Source organism: Pygocentrus nattereri, chromosome 23 (assembly GCF_015220715.1).
Source record: "Pygocentrus nattereri isolate fPygNat1 chromosome 23, fPygNat1.pri, whole genome shotgun sequence".
Lineage (NCBI taxonomy): Eukaryota > Metazoa > Chordata > Actinopteri > Characiformes > Serrasalmidae > Pygocentrus > Pygocentrus nattereri.
Genome location: NC_051233.1, coordinates 6,962,001 through 6,976,472, shown reverse-complemented (window position 1 = coordinate 6,976,472; position 14,472 = coordinate 6,962,001). Strand labels below are relative to the sequence as shown.

The 14,472-nt window shown below is 38.9% G+C and overlaps 1 protein-coding gene across 3 annotated transcripts in view; it reads left to right on the top strand.

Annotated features, from left to right (window-relative positions):
* Nucleotides 1-14,472, top strand: part of brinp1 (bone morphogenetic protein/retinoic acid inducible neural-specific 1) — a 231,220-nt gene that overhangs the window by 124,966 nt on the left and 91,782 nt on the right. For all 3 annotated transcript variants that reach the window (XM_017702889.2, XM_017702890.2, XM_017702891.2), the window contains exons 3-4: nucleotides 3,239-3,429; nucleotides 13,858-14,027. In XM_017702889.2, coding sequence (XP_017558378.1) covers nucleotides 3,239-3,429; nucleotides 13,858-14,027 — 361 coding nt within the window. The remainder of the gene's footprint in view (nucleotides 1-3,238; nucleotides 3,430-13,857; nucleotides 14,028-14,472) is intronic.

Below are 14,472 nucleotides of genomic sequence, written 5' to 3'. Positions count from 1 at the left end.
TTGTTCAGCTTCTTTGTTTGGAGTGTCCGTCTCCTTTTCTCAGTGAGGTTCTTCTTGAACAGCTACACATCCTTTCAGACCCACAGCGCTGATTCGTCTTCTCACAGTGGACGGATGGACAGAAACACCTGTGGATGTTTTTCAGATCTGAAGCAGCTTGATTCTCTCCTCTCTCTCAAAGATGAAAGCTTTAAGTGCTGTTTATCTGATGGGGAACAGTTTTGGTGATCTTTCAGGTCTTGCACAAATGCATGGAGTCCCACTTTCTCCTTTAATATGTTTTTTTTTAAACTAAGTGCTGTATGAGTTTTATCCATTTTCAGTCATCCAGGGGTCGACAGCCCAAATGTAAAAAAGAGCCATTTTATCCTTTTAACAAAAATCAAACCACTTTGGGAGCCACACCACATTCTATTGAAGTAATGTTTTGCCTTCTCGACTGAAAATATGTCTCAAGAAGTGTGAGCTAATGTCTTAGTATAGACTAAAAAATATTAGCTTTAAGCTTTAGCTCAGCTATAGCTGCTTTTCTCGCAACTCTGGCAGGAAGTAGAACAAAGTAGAACAGTTTCTTCTAAAACATCTCCAAACATCTCTCGTTTTATGACGCTGAAATAAAATTATCACTCACCAGCTTCTTAATCATATTTTCCTGGTCCACCTTAAATGGTCCCTGAGATGCCAGAGTGCAACTGCTGCACCACTTAAAATGGAATAGGAAAATTTGAATGAGAAGCTGAAGGTTGAGAAGTTGATTTCAGCCTCATGGCGTTTTAGTGTTTCTTGTTGCAGATTAAACAAATCAAGAAACCAACTGGAGTGATTATGAATTCAAAAGAGCCCCTTTGTCACCTAGCTATCGATATTCATCTTAAATCTCTCTCTTTGCCTTTTCGTTAGCTACTAGCTAGGCGAGGCTGTTGTTTGTGTTGCTATGATGACCAGCAATCTGCACACCAGCCTTCAGGCTTACAGGGTGAATTAGCAGTTATACACTGACTCCGGTGTTTAAGACCATTTATTGTTAAAACTGTTTTAGAAAAATCAGCAGAGCTTCGTTTTAATCAAAGGAGGATTATTTCATTTTTACCTACACATCTATTTTGATTGCGGAGCCACAACAGGGCAGCAAAAGAGCTGCATGCGAGGTGCACGACATACCATGAGCTATACAAATCCCAGGCACGATGGAGAGCTGGCTGTATATAGAGCACATTTATAGTAGACGTTGCAAAAATGGTAGAAAAAGTGACTCTTAATCATTACGCTACATCCTTTGTGGCAAAGCTCAGATAAATTACACACCCTTGAGGGCCATCACCTACGTCCCCTGTTACCTCCTTTCCACCATCCTAATGATTAACAGATCTCCTGAGGGCGAAAGAAAACTCAAGGGGCGGCCGGTGCTGATGCTGGTATCTCCATGGCGATGACTCACTGCTGCTGATTCAAAGCTTAATGAACCACTTCAAGCCTCTTACACTTTCTCAGAGCCATTGATAATGTTGCTCGTTTACACTCTTGAAAAAACAAATGTTTTTTGGCCTGGATGTGCAGTTCTAGGAAAAATCTTTAATTGGCGTAGAACCTTTACCTTGTGTGGAGGCTTGTTACACCTTAAAAGGTACATCACACTCAAAAATCTTCCGAAAAGAACCATCCACTGACATCTTCTGTGTCGTTTTCACTGAAAGCTCTTCCACAGTAACAGTCCAAAGAACTCGTTTTGGTATCATTACTACGTCTTTTTTTTATAAAATTAGGCACGAGTTAGACATGAATTAGCAGCCTTTGGCAGAAATAGCCAGAAACTGGTAATTGTTTGGATGAGATGGTGTGGTGGATGCTTCTATTTTGACTGTAGTCTGTTTTTTTGTCTTACCTCATTTCACGCTTGATTCCTTCCAATGATCTTTTAACTCTGTCAGCTCTTGCTTGATTACTAATACACATACATCTGGATTTTATCTTCTAAAGTTCCTGAAAAACTTGAAAAAAGAAATGACATCAGACAGCACTAAAGGTGATGCTAATTAAACTGATTTTTCTCAGCTTCTAGAGTGCAAAGAAGTAGCATGGACCTTCAGTGGTGGAAGTTCTGCATTTTCCATACGTTGTGCAGCAACAACAGCATCCATTTCCAGCCATGTTGGCTCTTATGCTGGCCTCAAACTTGCATTCAATGACTTGTGTGTCATGTTATGTAGAATTTATCAGTATTGCATTCTTCAACGTTGGATTGACATAATTCAAGATTATTATAATTTTTTGTGCTTTCTTCTATTAAACTACAATACCGAGCATTCATTATGCAAAATCACCCTGTGGTGATAAGAAATCCTGAGAAATTTGATTTTTCGGCTCCCTAGCCTCCGGCTGTTTAGCCTTCCTTCTTCATCAGCCAGCTAGCAGTTGACCATCATTTTAGTCTTTAAACCAAGAAATGACACTCTAGAAACTACAGTGGCACAACTGTAGGAGATGAGTAGGCATGATTACAACAGATGTAGCAAAGAGTAAGTTTTTTGTTCTGCTCATTGTGCCTCTTTGACTCTTTAACATTGCTGGCTAAGCTCTTAGAGGTGGACATAATGGCAATTAATAATAATAATAATAATAAAAAAGATTTTCATGATACATGCTACACATTATATATTTTTTCCCAGAATAAATTAAATGCTACCATAAATAATGATTGAAATTGTGACAGTAATTATTTTTTATCAGCAATTAATATCTGTCAACTTACCTTTCCTTTGGCCCAAATGTTCTAAGATTGCTTAACATCTAATTATTAACGTCCAACTAGTAGACTCTGTATCTGAGATACAACTACATGTAATTTCATCTAGTTAGTCCAATCAGAACCAGTTCTGTGGTATTTTTCTTTATCAGAACACTGTAGTTGTTGGACATGAATTGCTTAAACCTATGTCCTGCACACAGGGCAGCACTGTCTGCCATTAAGCACAGCCAGCTACGCTCTCACAGACTTCCACATGAGGGCAACTGAACGTGTGATGTTATGTTATGTTATGTTATGTATTTGAAGGCTACATCACTTGGAAGCCTCATCTAGAGCATTTTTTTATGATGCATGCAGTTTTTCTGGGCTCTCGACGCACTGACTGCATCCATCACACTCAGGAATGCACATTGTCATGTGATTTATCACGAAAACGACAACACATCATCATATCTTCCCCTATGAGTTCTCACAGTAGCCTTTGCTCTGCAGGGAGTTTGCACGTTGGAAGGTGAGGAACACAGCCATCGAGAGGCGGGACCTGATCCGTAACCCCGTCCCACTCATGCCCGAGTTCCAGAGGAGCATGCGGCTGCTGGGACGACGGCCCTCCACCCAGCAGTTCATCGACACCATCATCAAAAAATATGGCACCCACATCCTCATCTCAGCCACACTGGGTGGTAAGTTTGTTGTTTGTTTATATATTTATTGGTGCATTAATTTGTAGATAAAGCACTTTGAGACATCTAAAGTTATGATCATCCTGCAATACATTAAAATTAGTATATATATATATATATATATATATATAAGATCTCAGCATCACTGAGTGTTTTTGGGATTATTTGGATTTTATATATATATACATATATATATATATATATATATATATATATATATATATTCAAATTTTGCCATAGCGAAAAAGAATGGACCCGGAATTATTCATTAACTTACATTAAAAGTAAAAAAAAAATATTTAGAAATATATATATATATATATATATATATATATATATATATATATATATATATATATAATCCAAATAATCCCAAAAACACTCAGTGATGCTAAGATCTTGACGCTGAGGTGGTCAGTCCAGCAGCTTCTGGTGTTCTCGGAACAATATACATAATCTTTTATTTACATTTCTGTCATTTTTCTGTACCAAAAAGCATGTTATTCATTGACTTACATTAAAAGTATATATATATATATTAAGATATGCCATTGATATCTGTCTGGAATTACATTATATATAATGTAAAGTATAGCATGCCTTAAAAAAGGCAGAAGAAATGACCATAAATGAATGACCATCCATCTAATAAAGCCGAGGAGTGGATAAACTAATTATGGAAATGTTGATATTTGATATGATAGGTTTCTGTGTAATATTGGTTAAAATATCAGTTTTCTGTTTTTATTTACAGACACATAAATGCCATTTTTGAATGAAAACTAAAGAAATGATAGGTGGCCTCTGATGTTTACCCCGTCTCTGGGCAACTCCATGTTTCATTTGGTTTGATTTGATTTGACTTTGATAGGTTTGGGTCCACCTTTTTAACTTTAGTTCAAATGTTATGATCATTAATGGAATGGATCAAAAATGTAGACTCTGTCTATTTCACTGACGTTCATAAAGCTACAAGTGAGGGACAATTATTATAAACTGTGCTTTTGATATTGCCTGTGAGATGAGATTGTGCATGTGTGCAATATTTATCATTGAAGTAATGGTATAGCTCCTCATCAGTGGTGCAGGATATGGTTTCATATAGATTTAGAGCTGCCAAAGCTGTGAAACGTTAGCATTTTGGTTTTTCATACAGAGGGAGTAACTCAGGAGAAATGTCTCCAGTTGCAATATTATATACTTACTGGCTAAGCGGTTAAACCTGATACGCTAATTATGGCTCTGAGAAATATAATGAAGACGTGAAATTTGATGCATAGGTTTAAACACACGGTAGAAATCAGACTCCAAGAATGGCTTCGGTTCAGTCGTGGACAAGAGATGGAAAATATGGCTGTGTGTTGATTCGTGAGGGTTGATGGTATCTAGGTCATCTCTGTCTCACTCACGCACTCGCATATCCTGTCTACATGCACTCATAACCACAACACTCTCTCCCCATGTCTCTTATTTTCATACTGTGTTAGTACCAGAGATTTCAAAGTGTGTCAACCTGAAGGTGACATATGTATTTCGCTGTTGTCAGAACAAAACCTCGCATCTCCAAAACGGTAACTTTACAGGTGAAGGGAAAAAACCTGCTTTACTTTTAATGGAAGTTAGTGGAACCAGATGTTTTTCCAAGTCATTTTGGGAAATGTATTTTGGTCCATTCATCATGAAATAGACACACAATGTAATGGGCCACAGGCATGTTCAGATTATGTCAAACATTTCAACAACAAAAAATGGAGATACAAGGTTTTGTTCAGTCAGCATATATAAACGATATATATATATATATATATATATATGTGTGTGTGTGTGTGTGTGTGTGTGTGTGAGTGTGTGTGTGTGTGTGTGTGTGTGTGTGTGTTTATGTATACATTATTTGGATTATTTGGATGGTGAGAAACAGAAAATTCTAAACCAGCTCCTAAGACAGAACTTTGGAGATGTGTCTGCAGACTTGTTGTGTACAAGATGTATACAGTAAATGCTATGAGCTCTATATATATATATGTATGTATAGGCTCCAGCACCCCCCCGCGACCCTGACGGAGAAGCGGCTTAGAAAATGGATGGGTGGATGGATATATATATATATAATGGGGTGGTCAGTCCAGCAGCTTCTGGTGTTCTCAGAACAATGTACATAACCTTATATCTCCATTTCTATCATTTTTCAGTTTCTGTCATGATTTGAACATACCTAACTTTAATGATGACCAGACCGAAAGAAATGGATCCAAATGACTTAGAAATAATTGTGGTTCCACTTAATTACATGAAAACAATGTAAACTTTCGCACATATGAGGTTATGTTCTGACAGCACTAAGATTTTAAGGTTAAACTATATTTCATAAAATATAGTTTTTTACTTTTTATTATACTTATTTTTATTTTTTTACTTTTTATTTTTATTTTATTACTTGTCTAAGGTCTCTCTCTCTCTCTCTCTCTCTCTCTCTCTGTGTGTGTGACTGGCTGTGTTTTCACCTTGGGGCCGTGCTGAGATGGAATTGTGGTCTAGAAGTCGCCTGTTTCAATCTTGCGCTGCACATTAGAGCGTGTGCAGTAACGTCAGCCGATAAAGCTGGAGTGGTGAGATGCACACAGACCGGCGGCCTGCAGCCATTATACTTACTGTAATAAAGAGAGAAAGAGAGGGAGAGAGGGAGAGAGGGAGAGAGATGCTCTCTTTGCCAGTCTATTCTCCTGAGAGACGCTGTGAGATGAGTCGTATTCAGAAAGGTCTGATCTCTGCTCCAGTTTGTGTGTTGCTGCTCAGTAGGCTTTAGTGCACACACGCACTGTTATTGAGGGAGTGGGCCATTACAGCCCCTCTGAATCTGCTCTGAGGGGATTTTACTGTGGCTATTTGTCATTTCTTTCCTAGAATTTAATATTCCAGGTTTACTTTAAACCTAGCTGTACATTACATAATTATTTATGTAACTATCTAAGCAATGGGCTGTTTGCTTATATAACAAAAACATTTTCTATATCCATTCTTTACTGACAGATTCTGGTCGGAATTCTTGTTTTGTATCCCATAAAATATAGTCAGTGTATTAATTATTGTTACCACAGGACTACAGTAATCATGATAGTGTCTTTGTTGATAGTGTAACAACCATAGATACCATAAGATTGCATAGTCATATCATGGCACTGTCACAGTTAAAATGATTATGAACGTAGTTACCAAATGGTACCATACTAGTCAAATAGAGTCACCATAGTTAACTATACAATAACCATAATATCCATACTATAACTATGGCAGTACCATACTATAAGTATGGTAGTAAATTCATTTACCAATATGTGCCACAGTTACCATGAATCTTGTTTATTCTTATCAGAGACAATATGAGTTATTAGTTATTATGGTAGAATCATGGTCCACTACTCAAAAATAAAACATAAATGTGATGAACTATAAACAGTAAAACCATATCAGCATCACAGTAGAAACATAGGAGCAATAGGATCACACTTTATGTGGATGGTCCATTATAGATGCTCTAAGATATGTAAATCGTTAACAAACCTTCTGGCGATGTTCAGTTGATTATCAACAACATTATGGTGGGCAGTCAGGTTTTGCCTTGAGGTCAGGGTTAATTCAGCTGCATTTAATAGATATTTACATTTATGGCATTTGGCTGACGCTCTTATCCAGAGCAATTTACAATTTGATTGTTTTACACAGGTAGGCAAAGGTGGTGTTAGGAGTCTTGCCCAAGGACTCTTATTGGTATAGTGTAGGGTGTTTACGCAGGTGGGGGATTGAACCCCAGTCTACAGCATAGAAGGCAGAGGTGTTACCCACTACACTAACCAACCACTTACCAAGAATAGAAGTACTGGATAGAATCATTATTGTATATTTTTATCTATGTAGCTCTCCATGGTTTCTGTGAACTTCCACAGTACATTTTCATGAAGGTCTTCTACCTGCAAAAAAAAAGGAGATGATTGAAAGTTCAGAATCTGCATTTTTCACACATCTTTCAGAGAACTATGTGTGTAAAATACGTTTTTTTTTTTTTTGCAGTCTCATTGTTCCTGATATGAGTACTCTTGGTATCTGATGAGATGCTCGTCTCCTACATAAGTTTGCTTCTGTGGTGTATATTATGATGCATGTCAAACAGGCTAAGAGTGATGACCCCACGGGGTAAGCCACGCACAGGTAGATCACATTTCATGCTAATCCTCTACACTGACCTTTAATGACCAGGTAATGTGTTTTTAATGAGCTGTAATTGTGGACGTTGTTCCTCTGGCCGCTGTACCTGCCTCCAGTTTAAAAAGAAGCAAACTGCTGGCCACTGAGACAGTGGTATTAAAGAGACGCCATCTATAATCCGCCATCATGGAGTTTCAGGAGCTTTAAAAAGCCCCCTGCTAACCCCACCCACTCACCACCACCTACATGATATGACCATAAAACCGAACAGAAAATCAATAGAGCCAATATGCCTGTTCCAGCCCGCGGGACCCTGATAAATCACAAACAGGTGTAATGCTGAGAAACGAATTGGACCAAAGTGTAATATCGGACTGTGGCCGGTAATGGGGAATCTAAAATGAGTCATGGGGTCGCGTTCAATCAGAGTCTCACCGCAGCTCCACTTTGGTTAAAATTACCACTAGAAGAATGAATTCTCCTGGATAAAAACCATCCCAACAAATATATGAGACAGTAATATAATGAATATCCCCCACTGCTCCATCACCTTAAGGTGAGGTTTAAAGGAAGAGTTTGGATTTGACAAAATTATGGACAAAATTCAGGCTTCAAGGCCACTGCTAGTCTTCATAGCCATGCCATTTATATATATATATATATAAAAAAAACATTGTCATACACACCAATCAGGCATAACATGACCACCTCCTCGTTTCTACACTCACTGTCCATTTTATCAGCTCCACTTACTGTATAGCTGCACTCTGTAGTTCTACAGTTACAGACTGTAGTCCATCTGTTTCTCTGATATTTTGTTAGCCCCATTTTACTCTGATCTTCAGTGGAAACAAGGAGGGGGACACAATGTTATGCTTGATCAGTGTAGCTGGGGTCATCAATTTGATTTGACGTGGGGTCACGTTCTTGAAGAGAAAAAATAGTTTGGAGATATACTTTCCTAATAAATTATGTCTTTGCAAGATAAAAAGAAAAATCATGAATTCTTCGTTACGCTGAATCAATCCTGGTGGTCGTAATAGATTATTCCAAACAAATGAAATCATTTGAATTACTCTTTTTGCGTTCAAAGCAGCTCATGGGCCTGGCTTAAATTTACCAGCTCTCTCGGTCACAACCAACAAAGTCAACCTTTTTACACAAGGGGGCGCTATTAGCTTAGGTAGTTTTTGTGTGCATCATTGAAAGAGAGGAAACTGGCATGAAGTCACTCAAGAACAGGATAAAGAATATACTGGGTTATTGTGAAATGGCAACATAAAAAGTAAAGGATAAGTTACTTAAATGCCTTTTACAGATGTTTGTGTCTAAGGTAGAGTTACTTGTGGTACTAGGCTTAGTTTAACAGTGAATATATACCTAATACAATACAGCTAAACCCATAGAAATGCTATGTGACATTTTCCGGGGATCTCAATAAATCAATGCAGAAATTCAGGAAGCAGTTTTTCAGCAAATGGCCAAATTCTTTGATCTGCAAACAAACTATTTGGGCTATTACTAAAGAGCTGAGTAGCCATTAGGTGTGGCTTATGTGCTTATCTGAGAGTACAGACAAAAAAATTAGGAATCACAATTGCCTATGTTGCTATTTTTAGCGATACAACATTTAGCATAGTCAGAGACGGCACTCCTAACAACCACCTGGAACACCTGGTAGACACCAACACTGTCCACATCAGATAAACAGCACTTAAAGCTTTTATCTTTGAGAGAGACAAGAAAGTCAAGCTGCTTCAGATGTGAAAACATCCACAGGTGTTTCTGTCCATCCTTCCATTGTGAGAAGACGACTCAGCGCTGTGGGTCTGAAAGGATGTGTAGCTAATCAAGAAGAACCTCACTGAGAAAAGGAGACGGACACATCAAACAAAGAAGCTGAACAATGGACTGAGCACCTCAGAGTCCAGACCTCAACATCACTGAATGCGTTAGATTACTGCAGAAAATGATCAACCAGCTTCTAAGACTGAACTTGCATGTCTGCAGATTCACTGAGAAACTGAAAGTGAGTCTCCTGAAAAGAGTGGAAGCGGGAATAAAGGTAGAGTGATGTACTAATTGATGGGGTATATGCTGCCATTGCTTTATAGCTATATTAGCCTTGTATCTCCAGAACCAATGCTCCAGAGATCAAATATGCCAAAATTAATTGACTATATATGTGAAAATTGCATCAAACTAATTGCAAATTGGTACAAACGTGCTGTGACTTGACACGGGAACACATGAAATCTCTTGGTGTAACTTGGCTGTCACTCTAACCATGATTCTAGGGTTTGTCTTATTACAAAGGGCATCGTGTTTGACCCTAACGTGCATATGAAAGTGGTTTGGAGGCAGTGGAGAGAAATGAGCAGGCTGGATGATCACTGCAGGTTAATAGATGGTCATTATCTCTGCCTACTCCATATGGGGGTCCGGAGACCGTGTGTGTAACCTCTGCCCACGCAGAGGAGAAAGGCGCTGCTCTTTTCCCGCTAAGCAGAATCAGTCAGGCATGAAGCATCCGCTGCCTCCAGACACCAGGAGTCCGAGTCAAGTGACCAATCACCACAAAGCGCCTCCGGCTAATCGGCCAATCAAAGCGCGGGGGTGCTGAGTGCGTGTGACACATTTCTGAGTGATTTCCAGACATTGTGCCGTGGCCTTTAAACATGGTGAGCTGAGAGAGAGAGAGAGAGAGAGAGAGAGAAAGAGAGAGAGAGAGAGAGAGAGAGAGAGAGAGAGAAAGAGAGAGAGAATGAAAGATTGAGCTAGAGATAGGGAGGACAGACAGAAAGAGAAAGAGATGGGGAGGAGAGAGAGAGAAAGAGAGAGAGATACAAGAAAAGGAGAATGAGGGACTAATAAAAGAATAAAAGAAAAGGAAAGAGAATGATAGAGTCATAAAAGTGAAAGAAAGAGAAAGAGATAGAGATTGGCAGGAGAGAGTGAGAAATAGAGATAGAGATAGAGTTAGGGAGGAGAGAGAGAGAGAGAGAGACAGAGAGGGAGAGAGAGACAGAGACAGAGAGATAGGAAGGAGAGAGAGAAAGACAGAGAGAGAGATGGGGAGGAGAGCGAGAGATAGAGAGGAAGACATAGAGAGAGATTGACAGGAGAGAGTGAGAGATAGAGATACAGATAGAGATAGAGAAAGAGAGAGAGAGAGAAACAGAGAGAGAGATGGGGAGGAGAGAGCGAGAGAGAGAGAGATAGGGAGGAGAGACAGAAAGAGAAAGAGATGGGGAGGAGAGAGAGAGAGAGAGAGAGAGAGAAACATCTATAATTATAAATAGTATAAATGTCACACTCAGAGTGTCATTTCACTTTAAATATGACTCTGAATATGTTTAATTTAATGCCTCTCACATTAAATATTGAAGGCTCATATGATGGAAAACTAAATTTCATTCACTTGTTGGAAATAATAGAGTTTAATGTAATACATAAACACTTAAAACAGTTAAACTGATTTAGCCTTGATTCTCAATCTGGCCGAGTCTGTGCTGGTCGGCTCTAGTCTGCAGATTTTTGGGTCAGTCAGAGTTCACAGCTGGAGAGAGAGTCGAGTCGTGTGTGAGGGATGCTGACAGAAGCTTTTTAATGAGCTGAGTTTAAGACATGAGCCCAGTTGGGTTTATGTATATTTCAAACTCTAAAAATACCAAACTGATCATATTTTAAATCCATGATCCTCACATAAACATGTTTACCTGCTGCTTCTTTACTGCGTCAGTGCAAACGGCAGAGAAAACAGCAGCGGCAGCAGCTCCACGTTTATTTACTTGTGTCTCCTAGTAACAGGAGAACATGAAAGTTTGCACAAGTTCATGGATTTTTTTATTCCGTTCAGCAGCAGCTGAAAAGTGGAGTACTGTGTGATCCCTAATCGTTTACTGGGTGATCCCCAATATTTCAGTCACCCAAACAATCTGCAGTCATATAGTGTGAGATGCCCCATCTTTCATTCTCTATAAGACTTTTAAACATGGGTGGTGAACCCAAAGCTTGACATTCAGCAAATAAGTGGAATTTCCACAATTAACTTATTTTCAGTTCCAAAATTGACAAAATCAAAATCAAAACTCATTTGATCCAGGGTGACATTTTTCTATGTTTATATTGCTGTTGTCGGACGAAAACCATGTATCTCCAAAATGTTAAATTTACAGGAGAAGGTAAAACCTAGTTTACTCTTCATGTAAGTCATTTTTCCAAGTTCATTTCAGACGGTTTCTTTTTAAATTTACATACATTGTAAAGAGCAATAGGCTTTTTTTATATATATAACAATATAGTGTAATTTGAAAAAGCCTATTGTTAAAAAAAAAAAAAAAAAAAAAAAAAAAAAAAGAAAAAGCCTATTGTTAAATTGCGTAATACATAAACACATGCAAGTGGCCAAAAAAAATAAAATAAACGCCAAAATGCAGAGTATAGGCCCTTTAAATTTGTTGATTGATCTACAGGCCTTGTTAAAACAAATCTCCTGTAAATGTTCAGTTTTTTAACCAAAGGTCAGCAGTGCTGTGAAAATCATTCCTTGCAGTGCAGCCTCATCCTTTACTGTCACATAGAAGACCCGACCTGGTCATTATATGTCTTGACACCAGCCTCCGTGTTCCAGGCCTGTGTATGTTCTATAACAGGTCAGTGACAGTGCTTGACACAGTGCTTGTCAGGCACTAGCACACAAACAGAGACATGCACAGCAGTCTGTGCACACTGCCAGAAATGAAATGCTGAGAGCAGAGGCCTCACAAAAACAAAGTTTCCATACACACTCACCGGAAAAATGTCACCGAGAGTGGCAGGCAGGAAAAAAACGCTTTTGACCTGCAATATGTCACGACATTTTGTGAGTGGCTGTAGCCTGCAGTGTTTATACTGATCCACTTTTTAGTGCTGGATCCCTCCACATACACCGCTATGCCACTTTCTACTGGCACGCCACTGAGTTACAACATGAACAGGGCATCCGAGAGCCACAGAGAGTGATGAAGCGCCAGGAAAAATGGCAAACAGAAGGTACATGATGTGGCCAAAGGTTTGTGGACACTTGATCATCACATGTGAGCTTGTTGGACATCCCATTCCAAAACCATGGTGGGTGTCTATGGGAATTAGACCATTTGTCATGTCAGGCACTGATGTTGGACAAGAAAGCTTGACTCACAGTCGACATTCCAGTTCATCCCAAAGGTGTTTAGTCGGGTTGAGGTCAGACCACTGGAGCTCCTCCTCACCAGACTCATCAAACCATGTCTTTATGAACCTCGCTTTGGGCGCCGGGGCTCAGTTATGCTAGAACAGGAAAGGATCCTCCCCAAACTGCTGACACAAAGTTGGAAGCATATCATTGTCTAACATGTCTTTGTGTGCTGTAGCATTAACATCATCCTGCACTGGAACTAAAGGGCTAAAACCCTGAAAAACAGCCCCAGCTCATTATTCCTCCTCCACCAAACTTTACTGTAGGCTCTTTGCTTTCTGGTAGGTAATGTTCTTCTGGCGGTCACCAAACCGGACTCATCCGTCAGACTGCCAGATAGTAAATAGTGATTCATCACTCCAGCGAACACGTTTCCGCTGCTCAAGATTCCAGTGGTGGCATGCTTTACACCACTCCAGCCAATGCTTAGCATTGCGCTTCTTGGTCTTAAGCTTATGTGCAGCTGCTCAGCAACGAAACTCATTTCAGGATTTTGGAATAATCTTACAGTCGTACCAAAATGTTGAAAACAAATGATTTACTTATGTAAGTTGAACATATTAAATAAATAAACAAATAAATAAATAAATGTGACATATCCACAGACCACATGTCGCATTTTATTTATTTATTTATTTATTTTTCTCAAATATGTTAAATGCAGCAATTAAGCCATAATTGCATATTAATACATGCGGTACACTGTTCTCTGTAGAGGATGTGCTAATTTTCACCACAACATGGAATTTGATTTAAACCGCATACAACTGCATAATATTAGACATATTGGCCATATTTAAGATGCTTTCAGTTGACAAGATGTTAAGATTTGCCATTTTATGTCAAGCTAAATATTTCTGCCGTCTTCTTGTTTCATTAGTATTGTCATTAAATAATATGTATATATAAATGATTTACTGCCTCAATAAATGACCCCCCGATGTTGGAGTAGATCTCCTGTGTCTGCTGACTGAGCTTTTCAGCGACTGTGCTGTTCTTCTGTCCTACAGGCGAGGAGGCGCTGACCATGTACATGGCCAAGAACAAGCTGGACCGGAAGATGGTGAACGCCACGCAGGGAGTGGAGGCCCTGCACCAGCTGGCCTCTTCATACTTCATCGACCGGGACGGCACCATGCGCAAACTCCACGAGATCCAGATCTCCACCAACGCCATCAAGGTAAAATGATTAAATAAGTTATTGTAATATAAACAATCACAATTTTTACATTTGACCCATAAGAGAGCAAATGCTCTTGGTACTCATCACAGTAAAGGTCAGTAAAGGTCAGTAAAGGGTACACAATTATTAATGAAGTCATACATTAATTATTTAAGTTCACAGGTAGAGATGAGCATCATTACTGACAGATGTGCAAAAGTTTGGGTGCCTCAGTTTTGCAAAATAAATAAATAAATAAAATTGCCTGTGCAAAAGTTATAATCGATTTCATATTTTAAGTTGGAATGTATGCAGAGTTTCTTGCTGATGCTAATTTGAAGCCCTTGCTTAGCATAATTTAGATAAACTAACAAATATGTTTGTCTTCGCCGTGATTTAGTAACATCGGTTTTCTCTCAGCCTAACTCAAAGTGCTGCATAAGTATTGTATCAGTCGTTTTTA